Source organism: Sphaerodactylus townsendi, linkage group LG11, assembly GCF_021028975.2.
Source record: "Sphaerodactylus townsendi isolate TG3544 linkage group LG11, MPM_Stown_v2.3, whole genome shotgun sequence".
Taxonomy (NCBI): Eukaryota; Metazoa; Chordata; class Lepidosauria; order Squamata; family Sphaerodactylidae; genus Sphaerodactylus; species Sphaerodactylus townsendi.
In genome coordinates, this window is record NC_059435.1 from 42,719,059 (window position 1) to 42,739,834 (window position 20,776).

The window sequence follows — 20,776 nt, forward strand, 5'->3', positions numbered from 1 at the left end:
TAGTGTTCCCCAGCAGTCACTACTTCAAACAGAACTACATATTGTATGTGTGCAATGTTTTATGACATGTATATATTTTTTTACAAAATGTTGTTACTTGAGCTGTAATTTAAAAGAGAAGACTGGAGTAGGGGCAGACTGCCCCCCCCATCTTAGGAAGATCTTGCAAATATTAATTTCCTCCTGCATCAGAAGAGCAGTTTGCCAATGACATGATTCCAGAGCTAACATGCTCACCACACCCCTCCGTCACCCCAAGAATTCTGCAATCTGGTCTTGTGCTTTGACCGTACACTAGCTTTGGGGCTGGATGTTAGCAGCACTATCACTTTGCTACTGATTAGCTTCCAAATCTCCTGTGCCCATTTTCTGTGCATCACTGTCAAATGCGGGGGGGGGGGGGGGGGAAGAAGAAGAGTTTGGAGAAGAGTTTGGATTTATATCCCCCCTTTCTTTCCTGTAGGAGACTCAAAGGGGCTTACAATCTCCTTGCCCTTCCCCCCTCACAACAAACACCCTGTGAGGTGGGTGGGGCTGAGAGAGTGCCAGAAAGCTGTGACTAGCCCAAGGTCACCCAGCTGGCATGTGTGGGAGTGTACAGGCTAATCTGAAGAGAACAGAATCATAGGCTATATTGGTGTTGCAAGGTGATTGAAAGAATGGTAGCCAGTCACTGATATTTGTGAATGAAATGGACTGTTTAGATCCATTCCAATTTGATTTTAGGCCTGCTTATGGGACTGAAATGGCCTCGATCACCCTAGTACGTGACCTGCACTGGGAGGTGGAAGGGAGGAGTGTGACCCTGCTAATTCTACTAGACCTCTCAGAAGCTTTTGATATGACATAGTATCCTTCTGGATATTTGTGGGACTGGGTGGCTTTCTTCTGGTCCTAACTCAATAATAATTTCAAGAAAGTGGTGATGGGGGACTACTGCTCTGCCCCTTGGCCTTTGGCCTATGAGGGCCTCCAATGTTCCATGTTGTTCTCCTTGCTTTTCAACATCAAGGTAAAGTCACTGGGAGAGGTCATTCAAAGATTTAAGCTGAGATGCCACCAATATGCAGATGACACTCAGCTCTACCTTACACTACCGACAAGACCAAGGGAGGCTATGTAAATCATTAACAGGCACCTGGAGCTAATTTTGGGATGGATGAGGCTTAACAAACAGAAATTTAGGTCAATTATACACTGGTGCTCTGTCCCATGGTGATGAGAGATTCGCTTTGTGGCAGAGTTTCTGTTATGGATGCTTTTTCCACCTCTCACACTCACTGCATGGCAGATCCCATAATCTCCATTAATTATCATTATGAGTTTTGATACTGTTTTTCTTTTTCTTTGGATGATATCTGAAGAGTCATAATTCGTTTTATGCAATGACATCTGTGAGTAACTTACTTTGTAATGCAGCTGATGTTGTGTAATAGTTGAAGGGAATTTTGGACACCAAGAAATCCTCAGAGAGGTCAGCAAGGCGTTCACCAATAAATACGGTTTTTCCCACTCCCGCATTTCCAACAAGCATCACAGGCTTGCTTTTCTCCAACAACAAATCGGTAAAATATCTGAGACATGTGGTCTCCGATGTGTGCACAAGGACTGCCTGAGGCATCAAAAGAAAATCAGTTAGTGTAATTTATATTAATATGATGGCGTATGAACGGTGCAGTGGTTAGGGTGTCAAACGAGGGCTGGGAAAAAGCCTTGGATTCAAATTCTCATTCTACCATGAAGCTTATAGGTAACTACGGGACACTCACTCTCTCAGGGCCCAGCTAGACAACACCATGTCCATGACTCTGCCATGGGAATTCAGTACCATTTCAGGGTTTGCTTTTTAACTTTTCAAAACAACACTCGGGTCCCGTCCTGCTGGAGCAGGGACGCAGGAGGATGAGGGCTCCTGTCTCCCTCCAAGAACAAAAATATGTATGCCAACCTGAGTGTCTTGGAAGGAGGGAAGAGCAAAACACTACACAAGGAAAGAACCTATCATGGAGGTTACTTTTGAATAGAAACTATTCACTGTTTTTAAAGTGTACACTGATGTACCCTTTTCTTTCTTTTTGAGAAAGTGAGGGCAAACACTTAAATAATTGTACCTCTCATCTGCTGATTTGCTGTTGGGATGGATATTCCAGCGTGCCCACAAAGCATACTGATTTCCAAGCATTACTGCTGCCAGTTTAACAGAAGAAGCAGTTATATGTATGAATCTCTTTGAGAATGCAAGGCCCCGTCTGAGCAAAAGCAGCAAACAAGGCTATGGAAGAGATAAGTATGTTTCCCTTTTCTTCCCTAAGTGGCTGTATCTAGTAAACATTACAAACATCTGAAGAACTAGTCACAGATTTCCAGGATTTCAACAATTTGAGCCCACTGTTCATGGAGACCCATGTAAAAATTAAAATTGATATTTATAAGAAACCTTCCATAACGATTTTTTAATCAGTTGCTCAGAATTATTTCTTTTCTTCAAGTATCAGATAAAAAGCAAAGTCTAATCAAAATACTGTGTGCAAAACATCCGAGTTATTTTGATTAAAATATTTTATCCTACTCTTCCATCATGAAAGGACCCTGAAAGCATGTAAAATCAATTGCAAGATGTTAACAAATGCTTAAAAACAAATATGGCAAAACCCACCTCACAAAGATGTATATTCATAAAACATATTTTAGAAAAGATTGTATACCTGCAAAGGTGTATCTGGATCCAGGTCAACACTGACTAATTTGTCACTCCAGGGTATAAATCTCTTGGTCATGGGGTCAATATAATAATTAAAGATTGTACCATGTGATGGAAACTTTACAACTTTCATCTCTTTCTGCCACCAGCAACTGAATTCTTCTTGGTAATTGCAGAGCTACAAAATAATGTATGCCTCAGTTTTATTTCCCATGCTTCTTGTGCTGCATAACGATATTATTAATTGCTTAATATAATACCTTAGAGCATATGCCACAAGTCTGATGGTTATTTATAATACTTTAAAACCATTCACATTGGTTACTCATTATTTTACTACTATAGCTAACAGGAAAGTGGATGACTGATCACGGAACTGTAAATCCAGGCTACCCACAAAATGGTAGAGGATTCTCCTTACTGTGTGGAAAAGGAACATCAGGGTTGGAATCCTAGACTGGTCACCCTCCAGCACCTCATATGCAATGCCTCATTGCACCTCATATGCAATGCTTTCCAGCCTCATGCAAGCAAAAACAATCCTCATACAAGGTTCAGGCAAAGCGCAACAGACTCCTTTGCAGACAGGCAGGCAGAAGCTCTACAAAGTGTCATATTTTCATCCATAGCCCTACTGTAGGCATGTCAATCAGCCTTTCTGGCTTGCGTGATGTGCTTGCTGCCTGTCATGAGCCCCTCTGAGCAGTCTATTGACTTAGAGTCTCCAGGGGAGGAGTACAAACAGCCATGTCTAGGAGCTGTGGAGGACCAGAAGGATCAGGGAGGGTCCAGCATTACCAAGACACCTGCTGACAGTGGTCCAGCAGCACCAGAAGCCATTATGCCTGAGCTTGCAAGGAAGGTCTTGCAACCAGTCTCTGAACTAGTCCCCAGGCCTGTGCCTGGCAGGACACAAGCCAAGGCCCATGGTCTCCCAGAGGATGCCCCTACTCTGCAGGAACAGTTATAGTCAAAGACCTAGCCCAAAGGAGACAAAGCGCATGACTGGATGCATGTAACCCTATCCTATAGAAAGAACATAATAATTCTTTTCAGGATCTTGACCAAAGCACAGAGGTCAATACTTGAGCTTAATTACTTCCCAGCCTATTAAGCCAGGCTTGAGAAAGCTGTTTTACTGCTTACACTGGCCAATAGGTGCAAGCCTGGAGAGTAAGTACTAGTTCATTGTCTTTAGTTCAAGGGGAAAAGAATAGAGCAAGATTTATTGAAAAATTGGCACTTAAATTTCATAGTGACTGATTCTGAGTTGCTGAGATCTTTGAGAAGGGAGGGTCGGAAAGTGGGTTGCAACCTCTGGGTTGCAGACAGGGCTCTCACTCACAACACAACAATGGGGATAGCTTCCCTTGAGACCCCAGATGGAGTCTGTGAAACTATCTGAAACTGAAACAATTAGAAAAAGAACTTTATAACTAGAAAGGGGAAGATACATCTGTCTGTTTTGAGAGATCATAAGAAATGGGGCACTCCACTGAGCTTTGTGGAGAGGAAGTTGGAAGTGGTGAGGAGGACCAGCTGCCACTGATAGACTGGGTCCAGACAAAGAGACCATGGCAAAGAGGAGAAGCAGCCATTCAGTAGCAATGAGGATCTGGCTATTGTAGATTCTCTGCCTGTGTCTGGAACCCAGGAGATGCCTGTAATGGTGACTCCTGTTTCTTGGACTGTCTTCTGATGCCCCATTAGCTGGAATTACCATTTATCCCTGTATATTCCATAAAGCCTATTATATGGTTATGCTGATTCTCACTAGTATTTCACTGCACAGGTCATAGAGGACTAGAACAATCAATTGGCATCAATTGCTGGATTTTGTAAATTGTTTTACACTTACCTGATCTTGCAAGAGCGCCCCACCAAATGCCCACACACAAGCAAAACCAAAATACATCTCATATAGTTCTCTTGGACAATCAAGAGAGACATTTTCAGGGGTCAGTAAACAGTCAAGGAGAGAACAGAGTGTCTATAAAAGGAACATGAACAAAAATGAAATATGAAAAATATGTTGTTTCTAGTTCATTGTAGTAATTATAGCTACAAGATTGTAACAATAATGCACATCACATTAAAGCTTCTTTCACACATAATGTGAAACTAAAGCACACGTCTGCAGCTGTACATGGTGAATTTGTAGGATAATTTGCTTCCATACAATTATCTATAGCCTTTCTGCATAGATGGGCTCCGATTTACTGCAAGTGTATATTTTTTTCCCATCTGAAAATGTCCAGATAGTTTCTCTAAGCAATTAGTGGTGGGCAGCAGGACTGACCACTCTAAGAATTAAACACCATCCCCCTGCCTGTCCTTTCCTATCATAGTTATGCCTTATTTTGGAATGAGTTTTTAATAGTCATATTCCAGGAATGATTAAAACATCAAGATTTAGAACCATGGATCAAAATTATTTTACTGATGAAAGACACAAAACCAAACACTGGTCCCTTAGCACAGGGAGACAGCTTCAGCCCAATCCCTTCCCACACGCTATAGTTCGGTTCAGAATAGGCCAACTGTGTACGTCATTTTGATCATGAAACTTTCAGTGTCTCATCAGTATTTCAATATCCTTGTGCTCCAGTACTATATGCAATGTACCAAAATAAACTGCTTTAACTTTTTGCTTTGTTTTGGATTTTATATGCTGTTCTATCAGCATTTGTTCTATCAGCATTTAGGTTGTTTAGAAATGGCAGTGCATTTATCTTGAAAAAGCCTTTATTTGGGGTTGGGGTGCATAAAATGGAAGCAGTTACTGGCAGGCTGAATCCTACAGAAGTACAACAGCGGGCGTTTCCCCACTTACCTTTGCTGCCCTTTGCTGCACGCTACTCTCAGCGCGAGGCTGGACATCCCCACGACCCCACGCTCTGCGCGGGGTCATCAAAAGGCGCCGTTTGGAGGAGCGCCAGGGATGCCGCGTGCTGAGGGGCCGAAGCTGGCTTGCTTGGCGTCAAGGCGACTGCATTGTCGCGCCCTGTAGTTAGGGGAGTGCCTGGGGGACCCTGCGCTACTTGAGGAGAGTAGCACGGGGCTTAAGGTAAGTGGGGAAAGGGCCAGCATTGACAACTATAAGACAGCAGTTTAAATGACTTAATCAAGTTACTAAAGGAATCTGTTATAAAAGCAATAATGCTATTTGGGCACATGCCAATCCGGTGGAGAGGGAAGCCCACATTTATTTGACCCCAGCTGTAGGGAAAACAGTCTACATCTTATGAGAAAAAATAAACTTTTCCAAAGGGCCTTCTTATCTTTCTGAAAACCTAAAGTTTTATCGCTTCTTGATTTCTAAACAATGTAAAACATTTGATGAAACTTTCAAGAATGGGGGGAAACTATTATTGGGTAAAACAGTGATAACTTTTAACTAAAATTATAAGACGCATACAATTTAGCTGACATCTACTCTGGCAGACACTGTTAAATGTGTTGTGTGCTAATAGTTCATGCAAACTAAAATTCTGGTATATAGTCATTATCAGTAATACAGCTACTTATTAATGCAGTTAAATACAAGAAGCTACAATTCATGAACTTGGCTAGATGAGAATGCTGAACCCAGCTTACCAGGGTCTCAACCAAAGGTCTTTTGATCCTTGTTTCTTAACATCTACCCGAGTTCAGTTTAAAAAAGAAGATGCTACTGCTTAACTATCTGTCTTGAATTTATATATGAACAAATTTGAATTTGGTGAAGAAAATAGAAAAGTTATTATATTTACATAGTTCACTTATTTCTGGGAGGTCCACAAATTTTAACTTTGGTTCAGCCATTTTACAATCTGTATGTAATTGGTCCAAATGAAAGGCATACCTGAACCACGCTGCTCTCTGTGATAGGTATGATTGTTTTAAATTTTGTTTTGAGTTGATCTAAGCATGGAGGAACATATTTATCAAAAAGAATAGTCAAATTGGCTTTTTCCGATTGGTCACTCCTTCTTTCTATCCAGCTTGCAATATACCTGAAAAAGAAAAATCTGATTTCTGCAAAGTCTTGCTTGTAGACATCCACAACTGCTTTCTCTTTAGTATTGGAGAAGATACTGATTGCTTGGCTTATAGGTGGTATCTCATGAATAGTTGTGAGCCTAAATGATGCTGCTGGGTCCAGAAGCATCCTGTGAGGCATTATGTTTGAGCTGGCAGGTGTTGGGTGCCAGGTGAATCAGGATATGGAAGGTCCCATTAGCCACTAGTGCAGTGGTGGCGAACCTTTGGCTCTCCAGATGTTATAGACTACAATTCCCATCAGCCCTTGACAGCATGGCCAATTGGCCATGCTGGCAGGGGCTGATGGGAATTGTAGTCCATAACATCTGGAGTGCCAAAGGTTTGCCACCACGGCACTAGTGGCTACCTGCCACAGTGACTAAGAAGAACTTCAACATTCAGAGACTATAAATCCCTGAACCTCTTAAAGCTATATAAGGGAAAAGCTTTAGCCTCTTTGTCCTGTTTGTTGGCCACTGTGTGTGGGACATGATGCCAGACTAGGTTGACCACTGGTCTGATCCAGCAGGGATCTTCTTATTGGCTTACACAGAACTGGTTCTGGGTCCACATCACTCTCAGGCCATTAGATGGCTATCTCAGCAGCAGAGTAGGGTCACTCAAAGAAGTCCAATAATGCAATAATAATGCAATAATGCAATAATAATAATAATAAATAGTAATATAATAAATAATAGTAATAATAGTAAATGGCAATAAACTCACTGATTGGTAGCAGTACTGGAAAGTGACTAGAAGTGAACTTTAAAAATTGGCTGATTTGTTTACGATTTGTAGAATTTGTTAAAAATGTATGTGTCAGGTTCTTGATACGTTACTAAAACGTTTATGCCATAATCCAAAGTAGTTGAGCACTTGATGGTATAGACCCGTGGTGGCGAACCTTTGGCACTCCAGATGTTGTGGACTACAATTCCCATCAGCCCCTGCCAGCATGGCCAATTGTAGGGGCTGATGGGAATTGTAGTCCACAACATCTGGAGTGCCAAAGGTTCGCCACCACGGGTATAGACCTTAATAATTTCAGTAGTGCTTGTGCTGAGATAGTAATCTCAGGGCTGAGGGACTTCTTCCTGTAAAATCAGCTTTGAAATGAAAATTTTGCACTAGTGAACAAATTCACACACAAGTTCTATTCATTTAAGTGAAACTTGTCTGGAAAAACTCTATGAAAGCAGCAGCAACAGTAAACAGGACCCCAGTAACACCATGAACACTAACAAAATTTATTCCAGCACATGATTTTCTTCATTATATCTCACTTCATCAGATGCAATGCCTAGAAAAAGATGTGCACCAGTGGGCTTTTCCTACAGAAAGAAGCTTGAAAATTTGCTGCAAATAATCAAGGATATAGTAAGTCATCTTAGATCACAGATCTAAGACAATGTTGTTCATCAAGAAGTTCTCGAAGATAGTCAAACAAAGATTAGTTTACAGTTAGTATAAATCTGCTGAGTGGAAGCAAAATCCACAAGGAGGGGCTGAATGTGCTTTGGAGACAGCAGGCCACTTATGAAGGCACCGGGGAGCGTGGGAGTGCACTGCAGAGGTGCTGGTGCAACCATGATGGTGCACAGCTCTGGTGCAGGAGTTCACACCAGCACCAAAGGGGATGTTCCCAGGGGCAGAGCCAATACTAGGCAGCTCCCAAGGCCCTTTCAGGTTGGGAATGCCACTTTTTTATACCAGCAAAAAACGTGGCACAGCCTTAGGCCCACAGTGAGTACTGTCCAATTCCCATCCCCATAGTGTAGCCCTGCCCGCAAGGTGACAATGGGCTTAGGATGCTGACTAGCCACTGGACCAATGGAAGACTCTCTAGACCTTGCCAAGATCCCTCCTCAGGAACCAATGGTGGTCTTTTAAAAACCAGACCCTCTACTGTGGTCAGGAGCCCTTGTGAGCCAGGCAGTTCTGGTACGCATCAGCCCCACACAGCTGTGAAGCCAAGATGCAGCTGGTGCCTCCATCTCCACCAACAGAAGTGTGGGGGGGGGGAGATGAAATGAATGTGCAGATCAGTGGTTCTCAACCTATGGGTCGCGACCCCTTTGGGGGTCGAACGACCCTTTCACAGGGGTCGCCCAAGACTCTCTGCATCAGTGGTCTCCATCTGTAAAATGGATAAATGTTAGGGTTGGGGGTCACCAAAACATGAGGAACTGTATTAAAGGGTTGCGGCATTAGGAAGGTATTTCCCATCCCTAGAAGCTCAGCTACCCGCACTCTGGATTGCTCTGTAAAATGTTTACTAGTAACTGTTACAACTAAAGAGTATAAATATGAATATATAATATGGAGGAGCTGATACAAAAGTGGATATATTGGCAACAGTCTACAACAACTTTCAACTAGAATAAAAAAATTATGCCAATCTTTTACAGCGATAGGGTAAGGGTGGGGTACAAATCTAATAAGTAAGTAAGTAAATAATTAAATAAATAAATGAAACCCACAGCCCAATAAAAATTAATTGCAAAAAAAATATCACTGCTTGCTATACTTTACAAGAAAGTACTTACGGATTCCAACCAAGATCCTGTGGATTTACATACAATATACCTGCTCTCGATACGGTAGCTGGAGTAGCTGTTTTTAAATGGTGGATTTCAAACAGAAGTCTCATTGATGGAGTTAGAGGAACCCGTTCACTGCTAGCAAGGGTTAGCACCTAGACAGCAGTAGCACAGAATCGGGTTACTTTACCAAGAAAATCCACAGCACACTTCTTATAATGAATCAGACTATTGTTTTTATTAAATAATACTGATGCTACATTCTGTAAAATGGCTGCGAATTTTCTGCTGGAAATATCCCATAAGCAACAGTATGTAAGAATCAACTTCATTTGTTATATGTTGCAAGCTTGTATTTTGATACAATTTTGATGTGATTTTATACTGTTTATGCCAAATAAAGGCTAAATGAATGAATGAATAATGAATCAGAGGAATGCCACCAGCTCTGGATGTGCTGCAAACGTATGATAGTACTCAGACCTGATGTATTCCAATAGTGAACACTACTTTCCATCTATCCAAATTGGTAAGAAGTTTCTGAATTCAACACAGGACAGGAAGAAAGGCAGTGGTTCTCAGATTCTGGGTCGGAACCCAAAAGTGGGTTCAATTCTCTTGAAGGTGGGTTGTAAAGAGTGAAGAGGTAGGAGAACTAGTAAATGTGGCTCAGTAGTAAATGTGAGTTTGCCTGTGCATAGTGTGTAAAATGGCATGAAATACAGCCTGTTGAATGGTAATGCTGTATGTCTATAAATACAAAAGATGAAAAATAGAATTGAAATTTGTTCAGGGTTAATTAATTTGGCAAAGTCTAAGGTAATTGTCTTTAGTGGAAAACAGAAAGTGAGGGACTATAAAAGTGGTCGGTTTGCTAATCCAACAAGTTACTCAATTTAAATGCTTGGCATAATGTTCAGTGCTGATCTTTCATGGAGAACTCCTGTGGCTTCAGTAATAAGGGCTTCAAACTGCACTGGATAAACAATTACCAGATTTTTCTACGCATCAGGGGACAATATGCACCTTCAGGGCTCAGAGTATTTAACTCCAAGGTTGTCTGTTACATGTGGCTGGTTTATGGATAGAACCTGTTACCAAAGGTACTGATCCACTATTGATTAAGTTTCTTCATGGTATATTGGAGGGGGGGGGGGCAAATGTGAAGACTGGTGTTGTTTCAAGAGCCAAAGTAGGTAAAATCTCTTACGAAGCTAGGGCATGGAGAAGAATATTTAGCTTATAGATAAAGATCTTGCAGTCTAACCCGAAGTTAAGTTTACTCAATCTTATTAAATTAGACAACTATGAGATTAACTGGATAAACTGGTGAAATGTAAGTTAATGTACTTGGGAATTCCAATAGACTTAGTGTGGAGGGCACATGCTGATGAACAAACATCTGGTTGATAGCGATCTGAAATATCTGGACTATAGAAGTACTTCAATAAGAGCAAGAAGAGTCAGCTCAACTTTTACGGTTGGTATTCCCCCACATATTCATATCCCAATGTATTTCTGTGACTTAAATACACCTCCTAAATGCAATGTGCCTTTATGCTGGCTTTATGCTGGCTGACTTAACACTTTACCATCTGCAGTTCTCTCGGGTATTTATGCTCCTATTCCATTCTCAGAGGTGCATGCAAGCCCAAGTACATTCAGACACAGGTTGTGACATTTGGGGAGAAGGGACTTAAGTCTTCTCCCCAGTGGTGCTGTGTACACTATTCAAAATGTTCCATAGCACCAATATTTGCCCCAGTGGGGAAACAAACAAATAGTCAGGTTGGGCTGGCAGTCATGACGTCTTTCTAACGAGTAAAATGGCTCTCAGAATTTTTAGCTATTCTGGTGATTGATCCTGTAGCTCCAAAAGGAGATGCATGTTCTACCAACAAACAATGGAAGGGAAAGTAGGGTGATAGAATAATGTGAGAATTGTCCTGTAGGAAGACACAGAATGTCCTTGTCTCTTGCTCACCTTGTTATCATCCATAACAGTATTGAGTGACTCAATCCACATAGGGTCTATGTCCCCATCCAAGACAATCCATTTTGGCCCATTATGGGTCATATTAGTTTGCTCTCTCAAAAGATATGAAAAAAGACCTGCAAATTGTACACAAATAGGTTTTAACAAAGGAATTCCTAAAAAATGAAACACAGAACTTTCTAATAAGGTACCAAAGAATCCTAGAGACAGCAACCAAGCACTTTCATGTGGCAACCAGAGGTTCCTAATTTCCTTCTGTTTTGACTGTAGGAAATATGTATTTTAGTTTGGATGCCAAGGTACAAAGGGATGGATCTCTTTGGGAGATTACCACACATTTTGCAGTCTGTGTGGCTTGTCTCTCACTTGTGTTGCAAGGTTGTTTGGCAGAATAATGTTATTGCTTTTTCAGAACCACTTCCAGCACTACCAGTTGAGCATGTGCCAAAAATGAAGCATGTGAAGTTACCACATGGACTCATTTCAAGGTAGTTCTGAAAATCAGATGAGCCTTCCAGTGGATCTTGCTGAAGCTAAGATTATTCATGTAAACAGCCCTGTGTAGATGATCCATCTGCATGCTGAATCACCATGCAGGGAGTTACAGTGGACACATATGCTCACTCCAGTCCCACCTCGGTGCAATCACAGAGTTGTCTGCATAATGCAAATGCACAGAGGAAGTGCCATTGCTATGGCCCCCTCCCTATGATCAGCAACATTTGGAAAACAGGCACTACTGAAGTGGCAGCACATCACATGCAGAAGTCACGCAAGGAAACTTTCCTGGGACACTGCCACCGTAAGTGGAACTGTGCATTGCTAGGATGCTTCTTCATTTGAAAAGTGCTTGTATAGAATGGGAAATGATGAACCATTTCAGAATCCTCCTGCTTTGAGGCAAAGGAAGTTTTTCCATGGGGGAATTATTCACAAGGAATCATCTTCTCCCACCTTCACTCTGAAGCAGTAGAGGAAGAGTGTGATTCCTCTACATTTACAGATTTGCACTCAATGTCCCTATGCAGGAAATATCCTCCCAGGGAGGAGTTCCCTCATTACAGGAAAGAAGAGGATTTTGTAAGATATCATAGTAATGAATAGAAATGAATCTGATACTTGCCATCTTTCCACTCCCGAGTAGCCTGATGTGTAAAACCAAAGAGCTCATCAGTTGTCACAGCTTTGGGGTTCAGATCGTTCCAAACAGGCTTCAGCTTCATGTTTATGTAAGTCTTGTTCAGAGTTCTAAGAATCTGAAGGAATGCCACAAAGACTCCCATTTTAGAGTCCAAGAATTAGATTCTAAGAAAATGCTAATTTTAATGTTAATGCAGTGTGCTGGTATTCATAACCTTCTTAAATGTTTCAGCTTATAGGTCTGCTTTTTGGAACCCTGTTTTAAAAGTACATTTTGGAGCACATCAAAAACAATTAAGTACTGCACATTTTCTGAACCCAATGGAAACTGTCCTATTAGTTCATTATGATTCCTTTTCCCAGATGAGACCTGTATGGAACCTGAATCATGAGTCTTAATTTTGTAGTCTGTTGCCCAATCCTGAGCATGCACACTTATTCCACAATCATCACTTCTATCCATGTGCTTTGCAACGTTTTTTTTTTAATTCTTCAAACCTCCACAAAACACATTTGGTCAGAAAGTTCAGTGAGAAAATACAACATAGGCAGCAAATATCACTCTCTGTGGTATTTTCTGTCTCTAACCTTTTAAGAAGAAAAGGCATAATAAAAGAACAGACAATACCTATGCAAAATAATTGCAGGTCTCTGAATACAAGAATGCTATATACTAGAAAATTCAGGTAAGGCTCTGCATTCACTACAGAAGAAAGCAAGCATTCCAAATCATTCCAGTGAAACAACTATTAAAGTTGACTTTTACTGGATAGCTTGAGTCCTATAGGAAAAGTACTGGCTCGCTTTCATGACTGACCCAGTCACAAGAATACAAACTGAGATTGTGCTTAAAATCTGATGGGACCAACTGAAAAAATATGATGTCATACCATCTTGCACAGAAGGCAGTCTTTAAACTGCAAAGTCTGCCTGTAGAAACTGCTAAAGTGTGTTTTACCTCGCTTTTTCCTGTGCCTGCATTTCCAACCACGAAGACAGAATGACGCACTGCCAGCAGCTCCTCAAGCTGAACAACCTGCCAAACAGAATTAATACGCAGCCAGTGGTTTTGTTTTCTTGTCCTCCCATTACTACTAAGACGCTAATTACTTCCCACACGGCAGTTTCTCCTCCCATCCTCTCCTGTAGTCAAGAAACTGAATTGCTGCTTCTCCAAATAACTTCAGATTGAAGAAGGTGCATTAGTCGTCCATGGCCTTCTGCCCAGACTGGAATTAATGAATGAACCTCAAGAAATGAAAACACATCTCTCCCCCATCTTCTTCTCTCTTTTTTTGCTATTAATTGAGCTATATAACTACAGTCCAGTTAGAATGAATATTATTAAATGATATAGGATAGAACTAACACTTTGTGAATAAGTTTAGCAACGTAAAGGTAAATGTTTCAATAACTGTAAAAGCTAGAAAAAGGTCTTCATAAGTGTTTAAGAAACTATTTTGGCTCAAGATGTCACCCATATATCTTTTCCCCCTTGCCTCTAAATGCTACATTCTTCTGCTGGCCTCCATAAACCTGAGAGGGCTCCATAAACCTGTAAAGGGGCTGTATTATTCCATTATACAAGTGATGCTGAGAGAAAAACTTACTGAAATGGTGTTCTACAAGGCCACTGCCTTGTTCAAATTAAGTTACCTTGCATTTGAACAATTAGCACATCAGGGTACTCTGAGCAGGGTGAGTACTATGCTAGCATGCCAACACTGTACAAGTAGCAGGTAAAGACCTGGCTTAAGTGTGAAGCCAGGCATGTGGATTGCTGAGTTTTATATATCACCATTAAATTGAGCTTCACTGTTAACCCTTTCAGCATATGAAGTATCCCAGAAAACACTCGATGTCAAGACCAGTCACTTGGACCATTATTTGATTCTGACTAATTGTCTTCTGCGTGGAACTGAAAAATCCGTTGGGACAATTTTGTGAGAGATCTAGCAATTTTAATCAGTATACTTTTAGGAGCTGTACCTCTTAGAAGTATGTTGATGGAATTAACATTGCCAGCCGAATTATATAGAAGGGAAAATTCTGCAAGTCACATTATTGGCGCTAATTAACTAACATCCAACTTTAAGACAAAGTAAAAATTCCATATAAGCAACTGCATAAAGGTTGATTCCGCACTTGCGTTATCGACCTAAGTTTGAGCTGCGTTTGACCTAAGTGCTCTGCACAACCACTGGGATTGACATGGTTTTGTACCAGCTTCGCCCCATGTAATGGTCAAATTTCTGACTCCAGTTGGGAACTACTACTTTTTCAGGGAACCACACTTGAACTCAGCTCGATTCCAGTAAAGTGCGGAATCTCTGGTGCCAGGAGTCCCCCATTCAGCCAATCACAGCTGAGTGTTTCGGGCATGCGTACAGCTGGCCAATCAAAAAACGCCACCTTCGTCCCTCCATTCCTGTTGCAGTTTTTTAATAATGTGTGTGGGGATAGACGGAACATGGCCATAGAACAGTAGCCAATCGGAACGGAGCGGCGAAGAGGCACAGGATGATTCCGCCCTCTGAGCAGGGATCAAGCTGGTTGCAGTGGGGAACAACAATGGCTTCGACCTAGGTCAGTACCCTTCTCAGGGAACTGGGTTGAACCTATTTTACTCATGTGCGGAATCGCCCAAAATCAAAGCAAAAGAAAAAATGAGTGCTGACTATGTCCTTAGCAGTTGGCAACTGATAACACTGGCTACAGCAGAGATGACAAATGGGAGTAAAACCTTCTGTGTAATGGTTCATAGATTTCATTTAGAACCTCTAAGAGGATATAATAAGAATGAAAAGATGAGGAGTGGAAGGAATTAATTGTGTGAACTGGTTTCAGTTGGCTTACCAAATCTGCCACAAGGAAGAAAAGGTCATGCAGATTGTGGGTTACATTGGTATTAAGGGGGCTTCTTCAGTACAGCATAACAGGCTGGCAGACTGGACAATGGCACCTCCACGGTCTGCTTTACCTTCTCTTCTTCTGACATGCACAACTACTACTGCATGAAGCTAGTAAGTAGAGGAGCAATCCTAACCTAGTTCGGGTTTGGCTTAGCACTCTCTCACACAGATGAATTATCCACAAAGTGCCAGACCTGTAGCTTGATTTCTAATGTGCCATGCAGCTCCTGCTTCTGCAAATACATCAGACACACTTTGTTGGGCATTTTTATTCTGCGATCTACCCTGAGTCTTGAAGCAACTCATCTATCTGCAGAACAGACAAATTCAGTTGCAGTGGCACAGTTTGAATGCTGATAGGACCAATTTGCTCACAAGACAAAGGTTATCCTGTTTTTCTCTTCTATTTTGATGGATAAAGGAGCACAGCAATCAATAGACAAGCTATAAGCACAGGCTTGCCCGGATTCTCATCCTGGTGAAACATAAAAACTTTAGTACTAATGGTATTAAAGAGAATGAGTTACTTAAGGATACTTTGGGGAAGCAGCAATAAATGCTGAAACAGGAATCTATACATGTAAATTTTGCCTGCACATTTACAGCATCGTGTTTTGAAATAGTAGCGCTTTCAGGACACAATAGGAACATTGTAATGTACATAAGTTAACCTTCACATCTAATACAACCTGTCTGCAATTATTTTGATTGAAATTCTTAAGGGGTGTAATTAAAGGCAGTGGATTCTTTTACTTTGAGAATAAAGCTCTCCTCAGGCTGCAAGTGAAGCTCCAGGGTAGATTGTTTAACCATCTGTTCAAATTGAAAGTCCCTCCTCCTTGGAACATCCAGAGCTGGAAATAGGTCACTGATCAGGCCCATGAAAATTGGGCTATCATCTGTCACTATCTTAGGCAAGTTGAAGTCCCTTAAGGCTCGCATAAGTACCTGGAAAAGGACAGTAAACCATACATGTTGTAACGCAAGGCCTGCCCTTGAACAGAATATACTTTTGCACAGAAAAACAATAAAATTTTCCATTTATTTGAATATAAACAGAATTGTACTATCATAATCAGAAAGAGGAAATGCTGTAACCAGCTATATATTTACTAACTACAGATCAGTACTGTCATACATACTTGATCCTCAGGTCTACTCTTGTCTCCTCGCTTCAGGGAGCCAGCAACTACCAAGACGGATTTAACAGCACGAAGACCCCAGTCATAATGATCCTGTGAGAAGTTTCATAAGAACATGTAAAATTAACACTCATGAATATCTGTTCAGAAGAAATAACAGTTGTAATTGATAATGGGCTGTGTCCTGCTATTCATGTACAGAAGACAAATGGAGCCCATGATGGAGCTCCATAGCTACAGCTTCCTCTGACTCCCAGAAAGATCTGAGAGGGGCTTCAAGGAGGCAGGTACCAATGCCCTGGATAGTGTTCTAGATTGTTTGTGGGCTTTTGCTAAAAGTTCTTTGATGGCTTTGAGCAATTTCTCCAACAAAGCTGTCTTCAGCTGTCTTCTCATGCCTTGCCTTAGGTGTGAAAAGGCGACAGACTGCACAGGTCTCTGTGATATGGCTTTCCCCCAAACAAATGAGGAGCTCCATGAGCTTATCATTTTGCACCACCTTAGTGCCATACTGCTGCAACTTTGAAAATAAAGCTATTTTGATCCCAGAGGTAATCATGAGATGAGTCAACAAAAGATTATGGGTTGAAGCTCAACATCCTCTTTCCAAGACAGAGAAGGCAGAACTGAAGGAGACTGCTCTTTCCATCTCCAGCATGTGACCTTTGGAGAAGGAAAGTATCCAACTCTCAGCTCAAGATGGAGAGGGGGAGGACTCCAAAGATATTGAATCTTCTAGAGACATGAAAGTCTATTATCTGCAGGTGGCCTGTGACTGCACCGTCCCATGCAGGACTGTACATGAACAAAAATAGTTTGGTAGTGAGTTCTTTCAAATACTGCATGTTCTATATTCTATTGCCCATTTGATAGAAGTACATATTTGTGGGGGGATATCATTTTTCCTATTCCCCAATATGTCCCCCTATCCCTTTTCTACAAGCCTTCATTGTATCTCACTTTTTCTCCTTCCAACATACCAGACAACTTAGCTGGTTGTGTGTTGCCCAGTGTCTGCTAGGCCTGTACCTAAGGAGTCCTCCCTCAAAGGCTACAACAGCACCAGAAAGGGTCCTGCTGTTTCCCCTGCCTTTTATGGACAAAAACCAAGGCCAGAAGGCTGGCAATACTGTTGTGGTTGCCTAGCAATGGCTACTAAGGCCTCCATTTCTTAAAAGTGTAAGAGCTCCTTTTTCATTTTGTTTTTTTTTAATTCACAGCCATGTTTTTGTTTTTCTGTGTTTTTTAAGATTTCATTTTTTTCTGAAAACCTGAGGCATTTTTCATGTTTGTAGAAAGAACTGTCTCTTTTGTTCACAGCTCCAATCTCTGGTTTTATGTATCCTCAAATTTCGCTGGATTGAAAATCAAATATATTGATGATAGGGAAAGCAATCTCACAGAAATAGTTATACAGTATACCAAGTAATTTTTATCAGGCTAGGGGAAAAGTATACTAGGACAATGAATATTAAAATCTCAAGGAAATGAGGGAAATTAGCTACAAAAGAAATTAAGTGGTTAAAAGGGAGGATGCCACAAAATTGGTAAAAGTGGACAATACATGTCACCACAGACATTCTTAATATATGCCATATCTAGGTCCAGGTGTGTCCTTTTAGGTCCCTTCTACACATGCAGAATAATGCACTTTCAATCCACTTTCAATGCACTTTGAAGCTGGATTTTACTGTGCAGAATAGCAAAATCCATTTTCAAACAATTGTGAAAGTGGATTGAATGTGCATGATTCTGCATGTGCGGAAGGGCCCTTAGACTGCAAGTGTTGGCTTACACACTGAATAATTTAAGAGGGCATTTGAGGCTGCAGTTGGAGGGGAGAGGCGAGAAAGGTAGCATTCTGTGAGCAGAAATCTTGCAATCGATGAAAAAGCACTGGTGGATCCATGGCAATACCTCCTTTCCAAGTGCTATGCTTTTCAGCTACAAGTAACTGAAGCAATTTCTCAGCAATTTCAAGAATACACCAAAATCACTCTTAGTACTATCATTCAAAGAAAGCACAACACTATTTTATCATCATCAGTGAAGCTCCAACTTCCAAAAGAGCTTCCTTACCTGTTTAGAGAGAAGCTCTCCACAGAGTTTATACAAGGTAATAAACTTCCTGGCTAGCAAGCGTGCATCAACAAACCCCTCAGCAACCAGCATAATTTCACAGATTAGTTCAATGTCAGGGACAACCATCGCACAGGGTCTAAGGAATATATAAAACCCAATACACAGATTAGTATTTAAGTGTAGTGAGAATAAGACGCCTAACTTGCTTAAACTCAATACAATGAGTCTTCAAACATTTCAGTAGAGCTTGAGAGCTACAATTACATATGTCAGTCAGAGCTAACAGGGGTTTTCTTTCAAAGAAAAATATTGTTAATTGCATGCTGTTGAATATTAGCGTTTCCTACCAGTGTTATTCAGTGTTATTCAAAGAAGATAATTAAAGCGTACAGGCTTTTCAAGTCAGAATTGATAGGTCCCTCAATGACAAACCACAAAAATAATACAAGGTGCTGTCATTTAATAGGCAAGCTTCTTGATAAAAGCATGCCTAGCCATTCTGGATTTGATTTCTTTCTGAATGAAATTCGTAAAGAAAAATTATATCACTTCAATTGACACAGTAAAAATATACAGCTGGTATTTTGAGTCATCCTTACTTCTGCTTTCCAAGTTTCTTTTGTTCTCAAAATTACAAAAATAATAAAACATTAATTAAAATACCTCAGTCAACCCATTTGTATGTGCTTCTATGTCTCCTGCTGAATTTAGCACAAGAACCAGAAGAAGAGGAAGAATTTGGATTGATACCCCACCTTTCTTTTCTGTAACAGTCTCAAAGCAGCTTACAAACTCCTTCCCTTCCTCTCCCCGCAACAGACACCTTGTGAAGTAGGTGGGGCTGAGAGAATTCTTAGAGAACTGTGACTAGCCCAAGGTCACCCAGCAAGCTACATGTGGAGGAGTGAGTAAACAAATCCAGTTCACCAGATAAGAGTTGGCCATTCATGAGGAGCAGTGGACGATCAAACCTGGTTCTCCAGATTAGAGGCCACTGCTCAGGTGGAAGAGTGGGAAATCAAACCCAGTTCTTCAGGTTAGAGTCCACCACTCGTAACCACTACACCATGATGAAAAAACATCCAAAATAATGCCCAGTTTTTTGGGAGGGGCATTATTCAGGTCCCTTTGGTCAATGGCATTTTTTAAAAACTGGAGGGAATCCCATCTTCCCTCTCCCCCACCCCCCACATACCTGCTGGCTATGTCTTGGGAGTGGCAGGCAGCACAGAGACCAGCGTTCAGCTCTGTACCACTTCTGAAGTCCGCAAGTGTCTTGGAGGCAGGGATGGCAAAAGGCTGAATGCTAGGCTCGAATGAGCTTGAAGGTGCAAGGCGGCGCAGATCTGAATGGTGGGCTTGACTTGGTCAGACCCAGAATTCAGCTCTGCGCAGATGTCCCTGAAGTCCAAGTGGGGTGCGGCACGTATCACAGAGTTGAACGCTGAGTTTGGTTCAGTTGAGCTCAGTGTTCAGATTTGCACTGCCTGTAGCCTCTGAAGATCGCATGGGTCTCATAGATGGCAGATGGTGCAGAGCTAAATGTGTGCATTCAGCTTTGTGCCACCTGCCCACTGGCATAGCTAGGGGGACATGAAGGGGCTTGAGCCCTGGGTGCCACTTATTGGGCCGCATTTAGTTTGGGGGCCCCACTAACTGTGCCCTATTCCGGAACTTCCTGAAGAGTTCAGGATAGGGCACAGTTGAAGACTGGCCCCACCCAACATCCATGAGGTGACGGGGATGGGGCAAGCCCAGTTGGTCCTGTTCCCAATCTCCACATGGAGACTGCAGCCAGTCCCCCACTCTGGCCTTCAATTGTGCCCCTGTTCTGCTGGGGGGCAAATGCAGCTGAGGGGAGAGGGGTGCCTGGGTTACCTGTAGGCACCGTTATAAGTAGCTACGACCTTGCCACCTACAAGATCCACATGGAGTGCGGGGGTGGCTGAGTTTGGATTTAATTGAAAATGGGGGTTTGACTTTTTTCAGATTTTTCCAAAATTTCCAGGATATTAAAGCTAAACTTGAAAAATATTGAAAAAATGGTGAAACCCCTGTGCTTGCTACTGTATGAAAGCCTGTGTGGTACAGTGGTTAGAGCTTTAAAGTAGGGTCTGGTAGATCCAAATTCAAAGCCCCATTTTACTGAGGAAGGTCACTGGGTGATTTTGGGCCAGTCACAGAATCTTTCCTAATCTCCCTCACAGGATTGTTTTGTGGATTAAAAGGAGGACAGGAGA

The 20,776-nt window shown here is 41.6% G+C and overlaps 1 protein-coding gene across 1 annotated transcript in view; it reads right to left on the reverse strand.

The window, feature by feature from the left end:
* Positions 1–20,776, reverse strand: part of DNAH11 (dynein axonemal heavy chain 11) — a 190,318-nt gene that overhangs the window by 103,539 nt on the left and 66,003 nt on the right. The window contains exons 36-46 of the mRNA XM_048510934.1: positions 18,534–18,672; positions 16,455–16,547; positions 16,066–16,260; positions 13,359–13,436; positions 12,384–12,516; positions 11,249–11,376; positions 9,271–9,419; positions 6,546–6,696; positions 4,560–4,691; positions 2,706–2,879; positions 1,408–1,612 (exon numbers count right to left, since the gene is read on the reverse strand). Of these exons, the coding sequence (XP_048366891.1) occupies positions 1,408–1,612; positions 2,706–2,879; positions 4,560–4,691; positions 6,546–6,696; positions 9,271–9,419; positions 11,249–11,376; positions 12,384–12,516; positions 13,359–13,436; positions 16,066–16,260; positions 16,455–16,547; positions 18,534–18,672 (1,577 nt within the window). The remainder of the gene's footprint in view (positions 1–1,407; positions 1,613–2,705; positions 2,880–4,559; positions 4,692–6,545; positions 6,697–9,270; positions 9,420–11,248; positions 11,377–12,383; positions 12,517–13,358; positions 13,437–16,065; positions 16,261–16,454; positions 16,548–18,533; positions 18,673–20,776) is intronic.